At 48.9% G+C, this 19,840-nt stretch overlaps 1 protein-coding gene across 6 annotated transcripts in view; it reads right to left on the bottom strand.

The window, feature by feature from the left end:
• Nucleotides 1–19,840, bottom strand: part of ST14 (ST14 transmembrane serine protease matriptase) — an 88,080-nt gene that overhangs the window by 28,087 nt on the left and 40,153 nt on the right. For 4 of the 6 annotated variants that reach the window (XR_012155949.1, XM_073321182.1, XM_073321180.1 and 1 more), the window contains 5 exons: nucleotides 4,165–4,324; nucleotides 3,172–3,299; nucleotides 2,556–2,626; nucleotides 962–1,122; nucleotides 88–123 (listed from right to left, as the gene is read on the bottom strand). Coding sequence is in view for 5 of the 6 variants with exons in the window: in XM_073321180.1 (XP_073177281.1) it covers nucleotides 88–123; nucleotides 962–1,122; nucleotides 2,556–2,626; nucleotides 3,172–3,299; nucleotides 4,165–4,324 (556 nt within the window). In the remaining variant the exon portion in view is untranslated. Of the gene's footprint in view, nucleotides 1–87; nucleotides 124–961; nucleotides 1,123–2,555; nucleotides 2,627–3,171; nucleotides 3,300–4,164; nucleotides 4,325–6,706; nucleotides 6,764–12,536; nucleotides 12,990–19,840 lie in introns of those variants that run through there. The other 2 variants (XM_073321184.1, XM_073321181.1) reach the window with 2 other exon arrangements.

The raw sequence follows: 19,840 nt of genomic DNA, 5'->3' as shown, positions 1-19,840 counted from the left end.
GGGGCTCCTAGTGGAAAAGAGGAATCGGTCCCACCCTCCAATTCAGGGGAAATATTTGCTGGCAAGAACAGTAAGAGTTACACTTACTGCCTCGTGATGATTGGATTATACTGGGATCAGCAGCTACAAGAGAAAAACACATTTCATTAGTAACAAGTTCACTGCTCAGATGCTAGGCAGGGAGCACCCAGCCAGCCTGCGTTTGACAGGGGAAAGAGCATCTTCCCTGACAGCGAGAGCCAGGGAAGCTGGTCCTCTGCCCCCAAAATAAGCAGAGCTCTGGCTTGGGTGCCTTGGGTCACAGGGGAGAGGACTCAGGTCTGGAGGCTTCAGAATCCAAGCGAACGAGCCACAGCACACAGTTCTCTTATGATCTCGTCCCAGAGGGAGCAGCAGGGAGGACCCTGGGTTTCCCCATGAGCACCATCTGCTTCCAGCTGGGATTCCCCACCGGGGTTGCGGAATCCTCCTTTCTCCCCCGCCCCATCCCTCATCAGAGGGGGCATGAGCTCGCTCAAGCCAAAAAAATAAAATCCCACTCCCTAGGTAGGCCCCGCCCCAAAGAGTCCCTTAGCGCTGCGACTGCTGCTTCCCCTACACCATCCATAGAGCACGTCAGCTGTCCCGGGCATCCAGTGCTTGTCAAATTAGCACTTTGCCCTTCTGTAGAGCCTTCCCTCCAAGGACTCTCAAGCCATTCCCTGTCATTAACCGTCACAGCCCGGGCAAAGCAAGCAAACATCGTCCCTACTGTACAGACAGGGAAACTGAGGCATGGAGCCATTAAGAGACCTACCCACACCCAGCGAGCTAGTGGCAAAGCTAATAGGACAGCTCGCAGGCCTCCAAGCACAGGTCTATTCCGCCTCCCCAAGAATCACCAAGGGCATCAGGCAGTTCCCTCCCACCTGACCCGGAGCCCAACGAGGAAGAAGAGAAGGGGAACGGAGCCAGGACTCACGGAAAGCAACAATCGAATTGACTTGCAACACAGGGTTCCGTGACTTGTACTTCACCGTTTGGATCAGACTCTGCTCGTCAGCCATGGCCTTGTCGAGCGCCTTGGCCCTGTATGCTGGGACAATGAACTCCGACCAATAATAGGCAATGACGCTGCCTTCGCTGCGGGGGAAAAGGGAGCCAAGTTACCGACAGCGTGCAAACACCGGATGGAGGAGGAGAAGGAGACAGGGTCCTGGGACTCAGACTCAAAGGTCAGCAGGGATCAATCATCATGATCATCTAGTCTGACCCTCCTGCACATCACAGGCCACAGAACCTCCCCCACCCACTCCTATAATGGACCCCTAACCTCTGACTGAGTTACTGAAGTCCTCAAATCAAGTTACAGAGAATCCACCATTTACACTAGTTTAAACAAGCAAGGGACCCGTGCCCCACGCTGCAGAGGAAGGCGAAAAAGCCCCAGGGTCTCTGCAAATCTGACCCACAGGAAAATTCCTTCCCGACCCCAAATACAGCGATCAGTTAGACACTGAGCATGTGGGCGAGAGCCACCAGCCAGACACCTGGGAAAGAACTCTCTGTAGTAACTCAGAGCCTTCCCATATAGTGTCCCATCACCGGCCACTGAAGATATTTGCTGGTAGCAGTCGCAGATCGGCTACCCACCATCGTAGGCAGTCCCATCATCCCATCCCCTCCATAAACTTATCAAGCTCAGTCTTGAAGCCAGTTTGTTTTTTTGCCCACACTCCTCCCCTTGGGAGGCTGCTCCAGAACTTCTCTCCGCTGATGGTTAGAAACCTTTATCTAATTGCAAGCCTAAACTTGTTGATGGCCAGTTTATGTGTGTTTGTTCTTGTGTCCACATTGGCGCTTAACTTAAATAACTCCTCTCCCTCCCTGGTATTTACAGAGAGCATGCATATCTCCCCTCAGCTTTCTTTTGGCTAGGCTAAACAAGCCAAGCTCTTTGAGTCTCTTCTCACAAGGTAGGTTCCTATTCCTCGGATCATCCTAGATGTCCTCCTCTGCACCTGTTCCACTTTGAAGTCAAGGCCCATAAGCAGTGGAGGCTGCAGGGAATGAGGGCACACTGCTCTCACCTGAAACCCCCTGGCTCAGCCTGGTTCTGAGGCTCTTGGGGCAGAAGGTGAGCTAAACAAAAGGGCTGAATATGGCCTTGTCAGGAGCTCTGTTCAGGGAAGGGCCCTGCCAGACTGAGTCACCCCATGACTAGGCCCATCACAGACCAAGTCACTTAATTTTGCCTGGTGCCACACAGTTCCGTTCCCTGGGGGCTGCCATTGGGTGCTCCCATTCAGAAGCAGCGTGTTACAAAGACGACTAATTGCACTGGGCTCAAGTCCCGGTGAGGTCATTCTTACTCTCTTAATCCAAATCAAAGGGAGCCCGACTGAGGAGCTCACAGCTGCTCTCTGTGCATGGAGGAAAATTGCTGCAGTGAGGTGGGTCTGTCCCATGGTAACCCAGGGAAGGTGAGTTTTTACCTCCTTGTAATTTCCGGGATGTACCAGCTCCCTGCCCCTACATACGGGCTCAGGATGCAACTGTAGGGAGGCAGCACCCACCTGAATGCAGTTATTACTGTCTCCTTGTGATAAGGGCCAATGTCTTGATTATTTTTATACATCTCCTTGATCTAAAACAAACAAACAAAAAAAAACACAACAGTAAAGAGAAACACATTATATATACAGAAAAGAATTTAAAATCAGGAGCACTTCAATTCCCAGCAGGTCTGGATGTTAAAAGAACAGAGTCAGGTTAAAAAAAACTAACATCACAGCCAAAGTTTGCGAGCCTGGGAACCTAAGGCAGGCTCCCGAGTCCATATTTAGACACCTACAAAGTCATGGGAGGACAACGTCAGCATCATTCATGGGGGGCTCAGATCCTTCAGCGATTGGAGGTAGAGGAAGGGGTGTTGACATCCTATAAATGCCTATACAGCTGGATCCACGACCCTTTCCACAGCACTGAGCTCAGCCCAGTGAGCTCAGGTGGACATATAGAAGGCCGTTACTGCAGCCGGGGAGAGGAATCAGGGCAAGAAAGGGCCAAATGAACTGCAGTGCTGCGTGCAAGATCCCAGCACCCATGACAAGCTCTGGGGTGGGAAGACAGCTGAGCTGAGAGCTCCCTCTGGGGAAGCCCCACGTGGGGAGAGGTCAGCAAGTCCCTTACCGTCTGCTTCACCTTCTTGGAGAGCAGGGCAAACTCGGTGGTGCTGGAGTTCTCGTAGGCGTCAATGAAGTTCAAATTCAGAATCACTAGATGGCCATTGTAAACCTTCTGGACAGGGGCTCTCCGGTCTGGAAAACACCATCGCAGAAAGAGAAAAGGATTTCAGTGCAGCTATCAGAGCGAGAAAGCCTGAGCAAGACGGAGAACTCAGGAGTCCTGGCCTCCTACTCTAACCACTGGAAAACACAGACAGACCCTGGGCGTCAGCAGGCAGGACTGAGCGTGGGACCTCTGGAGCTTAGTGCATGAGCCTCTACCGCGTGAGCTAAAAGCCAGCTGGCTCTTAGCCACAGTTGTAAGAGCAGACTCATTAATGCTCTCTCTTTAAGTGGTCTTGATGCCACGAGATGGGAAAGAACACCACACCCAGGAGGTGTGTGGGTTACACTACCACCTATGGAATTTAAGGCCAGAAGGAACCACCAGATCATCTAGGCTAATTGCCACCAAAATCAGACAAAGTCTTCCAACCCAGAGGAGACTCAACTGCTGTGTGCCACAGGCAGGGAACAGGAGGAACTGGGATGCTCAAGTGCCAGAGGCCCCCGCAATGGCCACCCCACTTTCACCCACAGCACCTCAGGAGTCGGTCACCAAGTGGGGGCACCCCAGACAGGATGGGCTGCTGCAGCTGCCCCCCAAGGTAGTGCAATTGAGCCACATAAGCCACACTAAGCAGAGAGGGGGCCACCAGCTTTTAAGTGGCACTTCGGTTGAAAGCTCTGCAGAGCAGGGACTGAATCTTACTTCGGTGTTTGTGCAGAGGACAATACAATGGGGCCCGTGAACCCAAAAAGCAGCATGGTTCATCTGCGGGCAGCTCATTTGTGGGAATTAAAGGCCTCTGATCTGGGGGGGGTCAGGCGCCATGGGCGAGCCCCCCCAGCTGCCCAGTCTAGCTGCACCGTCTGGGCGGGAAAGCACCTCACTCACATTTGAAGTGCCACACCAGGAGGCCGACAAGGAGGGAGACGAGCAGGAAGACAATCAGCACAGCAGTCACCACCACCCATCGCTTCGGGCCGCGCTTCTCCACCTTCTTGGCATTCATGGTGGGGAGGAACTCCACCCCCTCCTCTTGGCCATTCATGTCCTAGGAAGGAGAGTAGGGGACTCAGGGTTAGAAAGCTCATTGCTACAGGCATACCACGCCCTGGTGCCAGGGCTTTTCAGAGCAGAGGAACAGGACTGGAACTTGAGAGATGTGGGTTCTAGTCCTGGTTCCCCTCACGTGAACGTGAAGCACAAAGATCCCATTCTCTGATTGATTGATCAATGTCTTTATTTAGGAAGTTTTAACGCATTGACAATTCTAGCCACATAAAGATCAGACAATACAATAATCGTTACAACAGCGAGCTTCTGTCTAGAGAAATAATATGCCGTAATCTAATAATTGGACCTCTCTCTGTAACAAGGTGTTACCACTCATTCTCTTCTCTTTTTAATAATGACCCTTGGGCGATGCCAGAGCAGTCATTGGAAGTCCTCTCTCGCCACTGATCAGGGTTAAAATAACCCCCCTCTCCCAGCTCAGCCCCCATCCCACCCAGAACTCATCATCAGTGCTGGTAACCTGCACTCGGCACCTTCTCCCCAAGAGCCTCCATCTCGCCATAGTAATGGGCTCCGGTGTCAACCCTGAGGAGCATTAAATAACCCCCCCGTGCAATAATGCAACACATCATCGCAGAGAAACTCGCTAGAACAGTAGGGCAACATCGAAGTGGTCCTTGAATCCCAGACACCGCAGTTGGCTAATGAACACACACAAACGACTGGGTCCCAACGTACAGGCCTACCCAATGAGATCAGCTCTGCCAGAAGATTGAGCAGGTCAACATTCCACCTACCAGAGGGCCCTGGTGCACATATGCAAATCACTGAGTTATAACCTTATAAGAACTTAGTTTCATCAGCTTGAAGACAAACACGAAGTTACCCAAAACAATTCTGCAACATGTGTGCACCACACACAGCCGGCTGCGTATTGCAACACACACCAAACTATAAATAACTTGACTTCCCTGTTCCCAGGAAAGTTTTGCAACATGCTTCTGCAACCCAAAAATCAAGCAGCTCCTGAATTCACAAAAGGCAAATCAATCCAATGCCAGTTAAAGGAAATCAAAAGTGAAAACAGACCAAGTGTGTGAACACATCAGGCAAGAGCTGTGACTGCTTAAAGAGAGGAGACCAGTGAGATGTAGAAGGTGTGATGCATGCAGCGTGTGACCGCTAAAGTACTCAGAGGGGGCTGGAAGGAAGTGGGACTAGTGGTTATCACAGGGAACTAGGATGCAGGATTCCTGGGTTCCATCTCCAGCTTGCTTAGTGACTTTGGAAAGTTACTTAAACTCACCCGGAAATGGGATCACCACAAGAGCCTTGTGAGGTTTAGAGAGAGAGGTTTGTAAAGTGCTTTGAAGTGCTTGGTGGAAAGAGTCTACGGACATGCAAAATGTTCTAGGTTCAGAGAGAAGCTCATGCCATACATTTCAGTAGCCTAAAACCAGAAACTCCCAGGTGGGATACTGGGAGAGCATGAAGGAGCACGCAGATCTAGAGCGCACAGAAACACGGTGGACAAAGATACTCCATCAGGATGTGGGCACCACATGGAGCTTGGGCTCTGTCCACACCAGCAGGCTGCACCGTAATTCGCAGGGTAGAGGGAGGTCAGAGCTCCCTGGTCCTGTCTCCACTCCAGCTTCCAGCCTTGCCATAAATCACCACCAGCCCGTGCAGGAGGCAGGGTTTTCTCAGGGGCTTGGCTTAGACTGTGGAACAAACTCCCGCGGGCACTAGGGACCATCCCAAACCTCACACCGCCTCCTGCTTCAAGTTCCAGGCACACTACTTTGACCTGCTGCCTCCAACAAACGCAGAGGAGCATGGACACAAACAAAGCCTAAACAAAACACTCCACAGAGTACAATTCTCCCCCTGGGGAGAGGATGAGAGAGGCAACAGAGCACACAACAGATTTTAGTTACTCACAGCTGGAAGGTGCTAGGATATCAGGGTGATGAGGGCTGTATAATAGCAGATATAGAACAGTAGAAGAGCACTAGCAGTCGCAAAATTTGCTTGCACCCTTAAGTACAAGGGTAAGCAAGTATTCACCTCTCATAGCTGGGGAAACTGAGGCACCGAGGGGCAAAGTGACTTGTCAGGCAGTGGCAAGGCTGGGAGTTGAGCCCAGGTCTCCTCGCTCTAACCATTAGACATCACTGTTTCCGACACTTGACTGTGGGATGTTCATACGGGGGCATCCTGCCCAAGAACAGGACACCAGAAGTCAAGCTGAGAAGTTTGCCAGTCTACATCTGAGCGTTTGAGTGCTAAGAGCAGCACCCCTCCCCCCATGGCTCAGAGCACCTGTTGAATCATTTGTGGTTTTCACAGTTACCAGGGAATGCCACACAAATGCACACCAAAGCAGGGTCAAGGAGTAGAAAGGGTCCTGACTCACCTGCAGCATGAACAGACAGAAACCCAGAGGCTGCAGGGAGGTGCCGATGAACTCAGTGCCACATACCGGGACGGTTTCAGTGACACACACGGAGCTTCACTTTCTCACAATGCCTGCCCCCAGCTCGCCTTACCCCACCCACATACGTGCAAGCAGCGAACTCAGCCAGGCCAGGGAGGGACCCAGCAACAGCCTGTGCATTTCCTTCCAAGATCACGGAAGGATGGGCAAAGAGGAAGGAGCAAATGTGATACATTCTGCTTTTGCTTCTGTTTCTCGCCAGCCTTGGCATGAACTGTGGTTGCACACACTCCGTATGCTCAGCCATTGACGCAAGGAGGTCTCATTTTGCACTTACTGCATTTCCTGTTTTATGCACCATCTGGAGGGCGTGGCAGAGTTCTAACCATCAGCCCTGCAGTCTAGATACATCCTACTAAAAGGGGTTCAAATCCCACCTGAGCTAACACAAGCCCTTCATCCTGCTTCGTACAGTTCACCATGCCTTTCTGAGCCTCTTTGACACCAAGACCTACCTGCTAGGAAGGGATTTTAAAAACCCCAGGGCACTTCTCATGAGAGCAGGGGTTCGGAGCCCCAGTTCGTTGGCCAAGTTTCTGCTCCCCCATAGCAAGCCAGCTGCCCCACTTCTTATCCAGAGGTGGCTGCATTTCTGTGCTGAAGGGGTGCAATTTGTGAAGCACTCTGGGACCCTTCAGCTTGAAATGCACCAAGCAATGAGCAAGTCCAGGCCTCCTCTCCCTTTGAGCACTGCAGCCTACTCCAGCCTGTCCCTAACTGCTGCCCAGCTCACCTTCCCATCCCCTTCACCCTGGCCATGTTACCTCTACTCAAGGCTCCTTCTGGGCTTCCCACAACAAATCCAAGGACCCCTGAGGGTGAGGCCCTACTCAGCTGCCTCCTACCCTATCCATGTATCTGCTCTCCCTGGCTATTTGCCCTAGTGCTTGCAAAGCTCTGCACCGCTTGTCACTTATTCTCAACTTTGCACCTTCCCTTATTTCCCACCCCCCACAAGTTTAGAATAGTCTCCCACTTCCTGTCTGCTGCTGAGCCCAGCCCTCTCCCCTAACACTCCCATAATTCCAGAAATACTTCCTACCTTGCCCTCTTCCCCAATAACCTCTCCAAACCCTCTCTTTCCCAAGCCATGGCCTCAGGCTTTTTATCCCAAACTGTCCAGGACAGAGAACACATTCTACTGACGATCTGCTAAACCCTATGTAAATGTAACCCTTTGTAAGTAATTATTAAGGTGGTCATTGAAAGGCCCTGGATACTAAAAGAACACAGGGTTCTCAACAGCTCTTTCAAGACTTCTCTTAGTTACTGGCTGAATGAATTAGTCCAAGACTCAGAGGCACGTCGTTACCATAAAGCCCTGAGAGTCGGCTCTATTAAGATGGCTTCTAGTACCCTTGGCTTTCTCTCCATCAGCTGACTCTGAGGAGCGTTTGTAAACCACCATGTACAGCTGTGACTTGATAATCAGATGGCTTGTCCACCAAAAGAGGGGGAAGAGCAGAACCACCATGAAGTCCATGATGGCCCACACTATAGGGACCTAGTTTACCTAAACAGCATGTAATTCCCATGAGGCTGGGTACAATAGAAGAAAGGACAGACTGATTGCCACAAAACCCAAATATTGCACAAATGGACAAATTTATTGTGCACATTGATCAGGATGGACCAACAGAAACCAATTGGAACCAAAGCTTCTTGGAGGTTCTAACACATTTCTCCTCAGTATCAATAACTGGCCATAACTGGAAGCCATAAAATACCTCCATCTAGGTCATTTTCACAGAATTGCCAGCTCTCCTGATTTTATCATTCATTATAGCAGTTGCTTTTCTTAAAACCCTGGCTCTGAAGTCACGTTATCCCCTCAGAATCTCAGCGTTCATTGAAATAAAGGAATAAATAACAGTCTAGCTTCATGGTTACAGAGAAAAGCTTGAAAATGCAAACCCTGAAGACTCAGGAACCAGAAAGAAAATAAAAAGCCTCCAGTGTAGCCTTTAAAAGCAAAAATCTCATCTTCTTTGAGCCAATCTCATGCGTGTTTGGAATTGGATTCATGTGCTGTGACTGCTTTGGGATGGCAATGCTGTCCTTGCCACACTCCCAAATGTGCTCACCATCCCCCGGGGAAACCTCCTTCCCATGAGGCTTCCAGCCCAGTTGTGCTGACCAAGAGGTTCAGAATAGAATGAGGTCGTCTGGATGCTTTTCCAAATCCAGCCATGACCCTTCTGAGGTCCCCTCCCCTTCAGCTCCACTATAACCCCAAGAGCCACAACTACACACAAGAGTCTTATTTTAAACTAACCATCCCGAGATCACCACTCTGGCTGTCTCATAGGCTCCCAGTGGACTCCCCTGAACCCACTCTGAGTGGGAAAAGCCCCCACTCAGGGGGCATCTCACCCCAGCTGGGAACAGGGTCCAGCCACTCAGCTCCCCGGAGGGGCAGGGGGCAGCTAGGCTCTAGCTGCCTGAGCTGTGAAATTGACAAGACAGCTGATGGGAGGGAAGCAGTGTCTACATAGACACTGCATTGCCCTAACCAGACTGACATAAGCCTCTCGTGGAGGTGGAGTTATGATGTCAGTATATTAGGGAACTTACATCGGCGGGAGGAAGGCTGTAGGGTGGACTCTGACATAATTAGGTCAACAGAAACTGCCTTTTGTCGACCAAACTGTGTAATGTAGACCAGCCCTGAGTTGCTGTTAAAAAAAGAAAAAGACCTTCCCTTCCCGCAGGGCAGGCGGTTAAAGGAGCAAGACTGCAGGTGGCCCAGTGGCACTTTCTCCTGGGGCATGCAGGGAGCCAGGTTCCATTGGCATTCCTGGCGTCTCTCACACGCAGCCCAGGGGGCGGACGTAACAGTAAGGGGCAGGGGGAGCAGTTTGCATTGCTGCTCCTCGTGCCGTAGGTGCTCTGTGGTTAAACCAAGAGCCTTCAGTCTCCAGGGCTGCTAATGTGGCATCTTTCACCAGCTGCTACGTTTTCATGCAATGAGCAATGAAAAACCCAGAAGATTCAACTTTACTAAGTAAAACTGCGGGCCTAAAATCATTCACCAAATACATTCAGTTCTCAGACACTGGAAGCAGATCTCCTGTTCCAGTCTTTGCTTTATAGCTCTCCGCCCATCTGATCACAAGTCCTCCCTAGCTATTGCAGGTTTCAGAGTAACAGCCGTGTTAGTCTGTATTTGCAAAAAGAAAAGGAGGACTTGTGGCACCTTAGAGACTAACCAATTTATTAGAGCATAAGCTTTCGTGAGCTACAGCTAATCTGTGGGCTGGTTTCATTTGACCTGATTCATTGCTCGACTCCCACGACTCAGCTTTTAACGACAGGATAAAAACATTCTGCTAGATGCCAACAAATCCAGCTGTAGGGTCATTGGTGGGGAGCCATGTCAATCATTGGGTAGCTTGGAGTGGCACGGTGCCCTATTCTCCCTTCACACCACTCTCGAGACACAAAGCCATCTGTCATTTTAACCCACACGCAGCACTTCAGCCCTTTTGGCAGAGGCAGAAAACTACAATTTCTCCTCCTTAGCAGCCCCGGTGACTCAACGGGAAGGAAGAGGCCACACGCAACTAACATCAACAAGACCAAAGCAAGTTAGTCCAAAAAAAAGCCCCCACAAATATATCTTACTCTATGTTCCATTCTACACAGCCGATGAAGTGGGCTGTAGCCCACGAAAGCTTATGCTCTAATAAATGTTGTTAGTCTCTAAGGTGCAACAAGTCCTCCTGTTCTTTTTGCAGATACAGACTAACACGGCTGCTACTCTGAAATCTCCCGCCTCTGAGATCCAGCTGTTCAAGGTATTTTTAGACTGGAATCGTGATCTGTCCAGAAAAAACAGAACTTCAGGGAAAGCAATGACTCACGCTGCCAGCAGCAAGTCCAGAGCATGCATAGGCAGCAGGGAGAGGGGTCAGGTCCTTGAACTAGGAAGGTTTTACAGTACTGAAAAGCAGACGCCCCAGCCGGCAGAGAGGAGCCGATGGGATCCACCGCTCAGAGAACCAGGTTGTGTTTGGAACGTGACGCTGTACTGCTATGGTGACTCAGGAGTTCATGGTCAGAGGCATCGGCTTCTCTAGCTGGCAGACCACTCATGGGTGGGCGTGCAGCGCAGCACCCTGCTCATGGAGCAAGCTGTCACTGCTCAGCATCACCGCCTTCAGGTGCTGTGCTGTTCAGAAGATCAAGCCGCTCCAATTTGAGAGATGCCTGACCTAACAGCACATGGGATTTAAACACAGCCACTCCCACTCAAGGTCTGGGAATGAACTGGCTAGTTTGTGTGTGTACACACCACTGCCCTCTGCTGGATGGGATTAAAAGTGCTCAGCTGTGTGCCATTAGCCCTATACTGCTAGCAGCTAATGGGGAGTCATAGAATCATAGAATATCAGGGTTGGAAGGGACCCCAGAAGGTCATCTAGTCCAACCCCCTGCTCGAAGCAGGACCAGAGTCTCCTTCGCTGAGGTGGGTAGAGGGCTTTGTTTGTGGAGAGGGAGGATCAGAGAGTCCTAGCCTGCTGTCACCATACCGTTCTGAACGGTCAGGCCATGTGACACAGTGACAACAAGAATAAACGCTACAGAAGCAATAAGCTATCCAGCTACCCAGCACATGTGATACCGGGCTCCACCCAGGCTGCTACTGGCTCTGCTTCTGACACCCGCTCACTCCACACTTTTGGGGGGGGGGGGGAGGACACATCTTGGCTCTCCACACCGCCCCCAGCTCTTCTCACAACATGAACATAAGAAGGATTTTTATTTAAACAAAAAAAAGTTCCCTCCACCCAAGCTGGAGCCAAACCTGGAATTTTCAAGCCACATGCCCAACCCCACAGAGCTGCTGGCACCCTCCCATCCTAGCTCTGACGTGAGGCAGAGATCAAGGTCCAGCTACGTGGCTGGTGGGGTCCCAGGAGAGGCACGGTGGCCAGAGGACAATTTCCGGGCACAGGCATGAGATCCACACTGGCGAAAGGCAGGGACTGAGTGTGCAGAGTTGGGCCTCAGGACAAGACTCATCTGTGGTGAGGGACTGGGCAGAGCAGAAGGCACAGTCCCAGTGCTGGATACTTCACCTTCACCATCAGCCCACACCTCACTGTGCCTCCAGAGACCTATCCTCCAGCTGAACCAACGAACACTCTCAAAAGGGAGCAAGCTGTTTCGGGGCTCTATGCTGCTGGCATCAGTCTGCGGTGTCACCCAATACCTGCCCTCCCCACGCTGCCAATTCCTGAGTTACAGGAGGGGTTCCACTTCCCCATGAGGATCAGGATTTACCAGGAGAAAGGTTACCTGTGACCTTTCAAAAACCCTGGTGCATTTGGAGCCAGCGGCTCTGATCCAGGCTGCAGGCTCTGGCTTGCTCGGCAGCTCCAACTGAGAAGACGGCAGGGCAATAGATCAGGAAGAACGAGCAAAAGGAGATGAAAGGAAGGTGATACTGGAAAATCAGTTCAACTGCAGGACAGCATGGCCCAGGGGTCAGGAACCGCAGCATCACCTTTGTCCATTATTAATGCAATGCCCAGAGATGAACAGGACCCTTTCCAACAGTCTACCCGAAAGAGCTTGCAGTCTAGCTCATGGCCTGACTGAGACAGGACGTGACCAGGCAGTGCCAGTGGGATGGGGAAGGATGGGGCTACAGCATGGCCTGGCTGTTCTACACAAGCTTTTCAAAAGTTTGTTTTAACCTCAGTTTCTGAACCAATGCTAAATGCAATTCAGTCTTTGGTTTTACCTGCAGTTAGTGTTCAGCGGCACTCTGTCAGGCTCTGCCTTGCAGTCGTCAGGCCTACTAGTTGGAGCAGAGATCGAAGCGGGACATAGGGATGGGACCGGCCCAGGGTGGTGCTGGAATTGAGATCCAGGGGTCAGAACGGAGATCAGAGTCCACAGACAAGCCAGAATCAGTACCGTAGCTGGGATCCAGGTCCAGGCCAAAGGTCAAAGCCGGGTAGTCTGAGTGTGAGGAAGGTCAGGAAGTGGAGGCAAGGCTGGAGCAAAGTCACAGTAGGGCTCAAACAAGGATGGGGCAGGAACAGGATTGAGAGCAGGCTCGGAGTCTCGAAAGCCTGACACACCGCGAGGCTTGCAGGAGGGTTCCTGGTCGGGTGGTGCTGTTGCACAGACTGATCTGCAGCTCTGGCGGGGTTGGAGAAATACCCGGGGCCTGGGGGGCAGGTCATTTGACCCAGGCTCTACTCTGGGACAGGCTGCTGCCTGTGACCAAAGACTGAGTCACTACAGGCTCTGTGGGAAGGGTGAGCGAGTGCAATCGGGTTGTTGCAGTCACTCACAGCAGCTCTGCTGGACGGGCAGCTGAGGGAGCAGCCCTGATTGGGCTGCGGGTTTGCCTCGCACACCCACGGTCAGCTGTGGCATCCAGCATATCTCCCCCTTTGCGGGTACTACACTTGAGTCCCGTCTCTTCACCATCACTGCAGTGTTCTGGGATAAGCAGGACAAAAACTGGAAACGCTAGGCACACATGAGACTCAACCTGATACGACCCAGCCAAGCCATCACTTCGGGACAGGGGTCCGTCCTTTCCAAGGCCTCGCTACCATCTCTTCTGGTCTCTGTACAGACCTGCAAACATCTCGAACTGCTAGTGAGGCACGTATTGAGAGAAACCCTAAAGCAAGAATCCCTGGACAAGAAGAGAGCCCAGCACATGTCGAGGAGGAGGCAGAACTCAGAGGGCTGGCTGAGAGCTGTAGGAAAAGGCAGGTCTCATCTGACCAAACAGGGCAGCTGGACGGGAGCGGGCATCTGACCTTGATTCAGGGCCGTTCTGTTCAGCAATGTTTTTTGCCGTCATCTGTAAATAAGGTTTCAGAGTAGCAGCCATGTTAGAGTCTCTAAGGTGCCACAAGTCCTCCTTTTCTTTTTGCGAATACAGACTAACACGGCTGCTACTCTGAAACCTGTCATTATGCAAGGCACTGCATTTAGCCGTATGGAGTGGAAATCTATCAACTGCATAAAAGAAATGCTCAAATAAATTGGTTAGTCTCTAAGGTGCCACAAGTACTCTTTTTCTATCTGTAAATAAGTCTTTCAATTCAAGACTCCAGGTCCCAGCCTGTGAATCCAAAGACGTGCCCACCCCAGGTCTCATCTGCCGAGGCTGATGTTTAATAAGTCAAATAAACGCCAAATATGCAGCCTGGGGCCAGGTCTACACTTGGAAGGTCTTGTCCGCACAGCTATCCTACGCCAACAAAGCACTCCTAGTGGGGATGCAGCTTATATCAGCAAAACCGCACAGCTTTGCCAGTACAACTGTGTCCACACGGAGGGCTTTTGCTGGTACAGCTACGTCGGTCAGGGATTGCACCTCATCACACCCCTGGCCAACACAGCTATGTCTGACAGAAGTTTGTAATACAAACCCGACCGGGGGCAAGTGCCAGAAGGGGCAAAAATAGCACCACATCATTCAACTCAGCCTTCCAAACCAGACAGGTTTAGGATGCTCCAAGCCACTACACAAATAGATCGCACTTTAATTCCCCATTCACAGCCATATGCTCAAGAGACACTATTTCAAGAAAGACTTGCATCCAGACAAATTACGTCCAACTCTGTGTTTGAGACACAAATGGCTGATGCTGCTCCCAGTGAAGTCAATGGCAAAACTCTCCTGGATTTTAGCAGGAATGAGACTTTAGACACTCAGGTCAAAATTTGCAGTAGCAAGCTTTCCATAAAAACCTTTACAGTAGTAGATGCCTTTTTATCTCTAAGTTTTCCCACACATATATTCAGTGATTCTAATGGAAACAGGATATTTTTGCCCAGTAAGGACGTGATTTTCACTTCAAACTATTCATATTAATTTGAATGGGAATTGGGCAGCCCAATCTCTTTGATTACTTGGAAATATCCCATCCTAAATATTCCCCTGCAACCCATTCAGATCCATCACGGTGCCGCATCGCAGAGCCTGGAAGCAAAATGACTAGTCAGTAACTAAATGCTAAAGTGAAATTGACATATCCATTTCCCTTGTCCCAACACAAGAACCTAATCATGTCACATTACAGTTGAAACCAGAAAAACATGAAAATATGATTTGTTTTAATACTGTAAGAAGTAACAGCAATAATGATGAAAAATCACACGGGACTGCATCCCGCAGCAAGTTTTCAGACTTCTCCATTGAAATCAACAGAAAGTTCTGCTTAAACACCAATAGCCAAGCCCACAAAAATAAATTAAAAAATCAAAACAATAAAAAAAAAAATAAATAAAATCATGGTACCCCAAAATCATGATATTTAAACACACACACACACACCCCAATACTTGTTAGGGGGTTATTTGCCCGCTGGGTTTTAAGCCCTTGGGGACACATTTTCAAGCTTTTCTCTGGAACTATGCTAACTAGTCACTTAGCTTTATTAATTATGATGATGATGATTTTAAGAACAAAGATTCTCAGGCAACCACATGGCTCCAGGAGCTGGGGCTTTAAGATATGCACTACATATCGCGAGACTTATGACAAAAATCACGAGAGCCGGCACGTGGTGCATCTGACAAAGAAATCTAAGCAATCCAAAAGCCAACAAAATTTACATGTTAAAATGGTCTGTGTTTCACACGAGATTTCACACTAAATTTCAAATGAGAGCAGGTGTTCACATATTGGCTGAAATGTACAGCTATGGGAGTGAGATGGAGTCACTTTCCTTTTACAGAGACCAAACCTAAGCGCTGTTAGTTGGGCAGCACGAAGCACAGAGTTAGAATTGTTTAAACAATTCAGTTGGACAACAGTGTTGCACCCAGATCCTTTGTAAACTCTGCTTGTACCATTATCAAAGTATATAACAAGAGGTTATCCTTTTCATGCAAGGCTGGAATAGGCTTTTGATAAGAACAAACACATTTGAAAATAGGTTTCAGAGTAACAGCCGTGTTAGTCTGTATTCGCAAAAAGAAAAGGAGTACTTGTGGCACCTTAGAGACTAACCAATTTATTTGAGCATAAGCTTTCGTGAGCTACAGCTCACACTCATGCTCAAATAAATTGGTTAGTCTCTAAGGTGCCACAAGTACTCCTTTTTATTTGAAAATAGGACGCCTACAACTAAACAGCCTTAGGGCAGCAGAGAAATCCTGTCAGTCTCCGCATTTCTCTTCCTCCCCAGTTCCTTGTTAAGGACAATTAGATTATAAAATGGAGATTAACCTAAGGAAGGAATAAACTGCAGGAAGTGAGAGACAGAGCTTCCTGCCAACACAAGTGTCCTTCCTGATAAAGGGGGGAAAGACCTGTGGGAATCAGTTCAGCATAAATCTGGTAAAGAGCGCTGAGTGTGCCACACCTCTGGTTAGAAGCTGCCTTGAGTCTTTAGAGCCACAAGTTCAATTCCCCACTAAGCCAACTCATCTTGTTGCCTTTCTGAGTTAGATGAGAAACTGAATCCCATTATGTTTACTGTGGAGGATTCTCATGGAGGAAACTTGAAAGCCAAGGCCCATTCTGCTCTGCATAGACACTGAAGATTTGGTCCAGTGCCCCAGGCCAGGGTTACCAACCCAGCTGCCTTTGGGCAGTGTGCTGCATGCCAGCTGGCTGGTGCCCTGCACCCCAGAAATGGCTGCATCAGACACATGGATAGAACTTTACATAAGACTTCAGAATTCTTTGGAATAAAAAGTTACATTATGGTCATGATTTTGATCTCACTCACACCAGTGAAACGCCATTCATGTCAATGGATTTTAAACGCCAATTTACACCTCTATTTGTGAGAAAGGAAGCATGCCTTGACATTTATGTGCACCCTTTTAAAAAAAGCTGTTCTCCAATACAGCTGTAGAGAGATAAAGATGTCAAAAAAAAAAAAAAGCCCCCCACAAGGGACTGTCTCCCTCAATGAGTTTCAAGCAGAATCCCACATTGAAATCAATAGGGAGTTTCACTTAAAGCCGGATAGTTAAGACTTGATCTTCCATGCCAAGCTCCCATTGACTTCAGTGGGAGTTTGGGGTGTGTAGGCAAGATCAAGTCTGATGTACCTGCTTTGATATCGTCGCCATTCCACGTGGCTGATTGGTCTGTCTACTGTAAGCTCCTTGTGGGCACAGGCAGCTTCATGATTCAGACTGCACTGAGCATCCTCTCTGGGTTCTTAATTAAGCATAAATCTAAATCTTGGTTCCCCTCCCACCCCACAAGATAGAATATGTTCATGATATCCCTCCATTAGTCACCTGATGCTATTTAACTAGCAATAAATGACAATAGATGTAAATGGCAGCCCTCTCCTGTCTAGGTGTTCAGATCACCGTACAGCCAAATAGAAGAGAGTCAGGAATTCAATACCTAGCAATGGTCTCCCTGAGTAATGAAGGTCAGAGTCAGACTTTACCAGAGGGGTTTTGTTTTGTTTTTAAGGGGTGGGGAATCTAGGTTCCAATTTAGGCCCATTAATAGAGACAGCAGAAGACCGATGCAAGCACTTTGCATCAGACACTAACCCAGAGAAAGTAGATGGAAATTCTATCATTTTACCATCCACACCAGCTGGCAAGGATTTACACTTAACTAGTGCAAGAAATCTGGTCCCACCTAAAACTCTGCTGCTGCTCTGAAACCTACATGTGAGCTAAAGAAGAAACTCCATTATTATTTGTCGCAGGCTAAGGCCTATGACACAGTGGAATAGATTTGTTGCCAATTCCTGAGATATTTGGCAAACAAAATAAAAAGAAAAAAAAGGAAAACCAGCCCCTGGAAGCTAGTCATTAGTCATTGATACTCTCAGCTCTACCCTTAAATGGGGGGGGGGGGGATTATAATTATAATTACAGAGAATAATAATATACAGAGAATTATAAACCAGTCAGCCATAACTTCTGGAACCTAGAAAGATACTGGAAGAAGCTAGAAATCAATTTGTAAGCACCTAGAGCAGTGGTCCCCAAACTGTGGCGCAGACCTCTATGGGGGCACGGAGGAACGTTCGGGGGGCACAGGGTGCCTGGCCCAAGCCAACCCCCATGGGGGGGTCAGCAGGGAGCATCACCCTGCCCCACTCTACCCCCAGCTCCGCTCCCAGCACCAGCTGCAGGTCCTACCCTGGCCTTTGCCACTGTCTCCTGGCTGAACACGGACCAGGTAGGGGAGGCGTGGACAAAAAAGTTTGGAGACCAATGACCTAGAGGGTAATAGGATTTTAATTAATAGCCAGTACAGATTTGTCAAGAACAAATCACACCAAACCAACCCCGTTTCCTTCTTTGCCAGGGTTACTGATCTAGTGAATAGGGGGAAGCAGTAGCTGGGATATATACTCCTGAGGGAATTCTGCCCCAAAAACCCCAAAATTCTGCATATTTTGTTTGTCAGAATAGTGCACTATAATCACACCAGTTTCACTTATTTTGCTAATTTATTTAAACTACCATACGGGGTGGTGGGGGGGGAGACGGGAATCACAACAACGGTTCAGCATTTCCTAAACACATGGAAGTTAAGTTACAAATACTTGGTAACCAATATCCTGCATTCCAGTTATAATCCTGGATTTTCATTTAAAATTACGTGACTTTTACTTTGGTGGTTGGTGAGCTGTAAAGTAGACTGTCGCTTTAAATGGCTCCAACTTGCACACATGAAAGCCGTACAGTTTTGCTAATCATTGTCTTGCATTTTTTTTAAATGGGTAAGTAAAACAGATCTTGAGCTGTAATCTAACCCTATTCATAGGCTCATAGAAGATTAGGGTTGGAAGAGACCTCAGGAGGTATCTAGTCCACAGTGGCACAGGGGGGAAAAAAGAAAAAGGGAGAGAGCACATAGACCTTCCTAGCTGAGAATTCCATTACTGTCATTTACAATAAGGCTCTGGCAAGGTAAAGGAGCCTTAATTGACTAAGAATGGGAACAATTCACCGACAATGGGAACATTAGCAGCCTGCCTGCTTAGTTGCTACATTTCTGCTCTGCCTCAGGGACAGAGCCTGCTTCACACAGCCCTGCACCTCCAAGGCTGGGATGCAGGGACAGGGACAGAGAGAGTCTGTCTCATTCCTTCCCAAGGCAGGCAGGCACCCAGCCCCAGCCTCTTACCCTGTCTCCAGAGACCCATACACACGCCCAGTCTCCTTCCTCCCCTCCGCACCAGGCTGCCAGGGAACAGGGGTGCTTCCCACAGATTTCTTGGCTCCCCCATTTTTCTGCAGGGGAGCCAAGAAATCTGCTGAAGGTATGAATTCTGCACCTCCTTCCCCCAGGACTAGATATAACTTGATTTTAGTAAAGTTTTTGACACAGCCCCACAGAACATTCTTCTCATAAGCACACTAGGGAAATGTGGTCTTGATTAAATCAGATGGGTGCGCAACTAGAGTTGTTACCAATGGCTTACTGACAAACAGTGAGGGTGTATCTCCTGAAGTCCTGCAGAAGTCTTCCCTGGGTCTGGTAGTACTCAACATTTGTATTAGTGGCTTGCATAATGGAGTGGAGAGTAGGCTATAGAAAATCTGCAGATGGCACCAAAAGTCTAGTTGCAAGCACTGTGGAGGACTAGATTAGAATTCAAAATGACCTTGGCAAATTAGAGAATTGATCTGAAATCAACACGACAAAATTCAGTCAAGACAAGTGATAAGTACTACATTTAGGAAGAAAACAAAATATCGAATGCACAGCTACAAAATGGGGAATAGATGGTCGTACTGCTGAAAAGGACCTGTGGTTTATAGTGGATCACAAACCGAGTATGAGCCAAGAATGTAATGCAGTGGCAAAAAAAAAAAAAAAAAAAAAAAAAAAGCTAATATTCTGGGGTGTATTAATAGGAGCATTGTATATAAGACACAGGAGGTAACTGCCCCCACTTTACTCAGTGCTGGTGAGGCCTCAGCTGGAGTACTGTGTCCAGCTCTGGGCGCCACACTAGTAAAGATGTGGACAAACTGGAGAGTCCAGAGGAGAGCAACAAAAATTATCAAAGATTTAGAAAACTTGACCTATGAGGAAAGGTTAAAAAACTGGACATGTTTAGTCTTGAGAACAGA

The sequence above is a fragment of the Lepidochelys kempii genome, chromosome 22, assembly GCF_965140265.1.
Source record: "Lepidochelys kempii isolate rLepKem1 chromosome 22, rLepKem1.hap2, whole genome shotgun sequence".
Lineage (NCBI taxonomy): Eukaryota > Metazoa > Chordata > Testudines > Cheloniidae > Lepidochelys > Lepidochelys kempii.
Note: the sequence above shows the minus strand (reverse complement) of the source record. Positions and strands in the feature narration are given on the sequence as shown.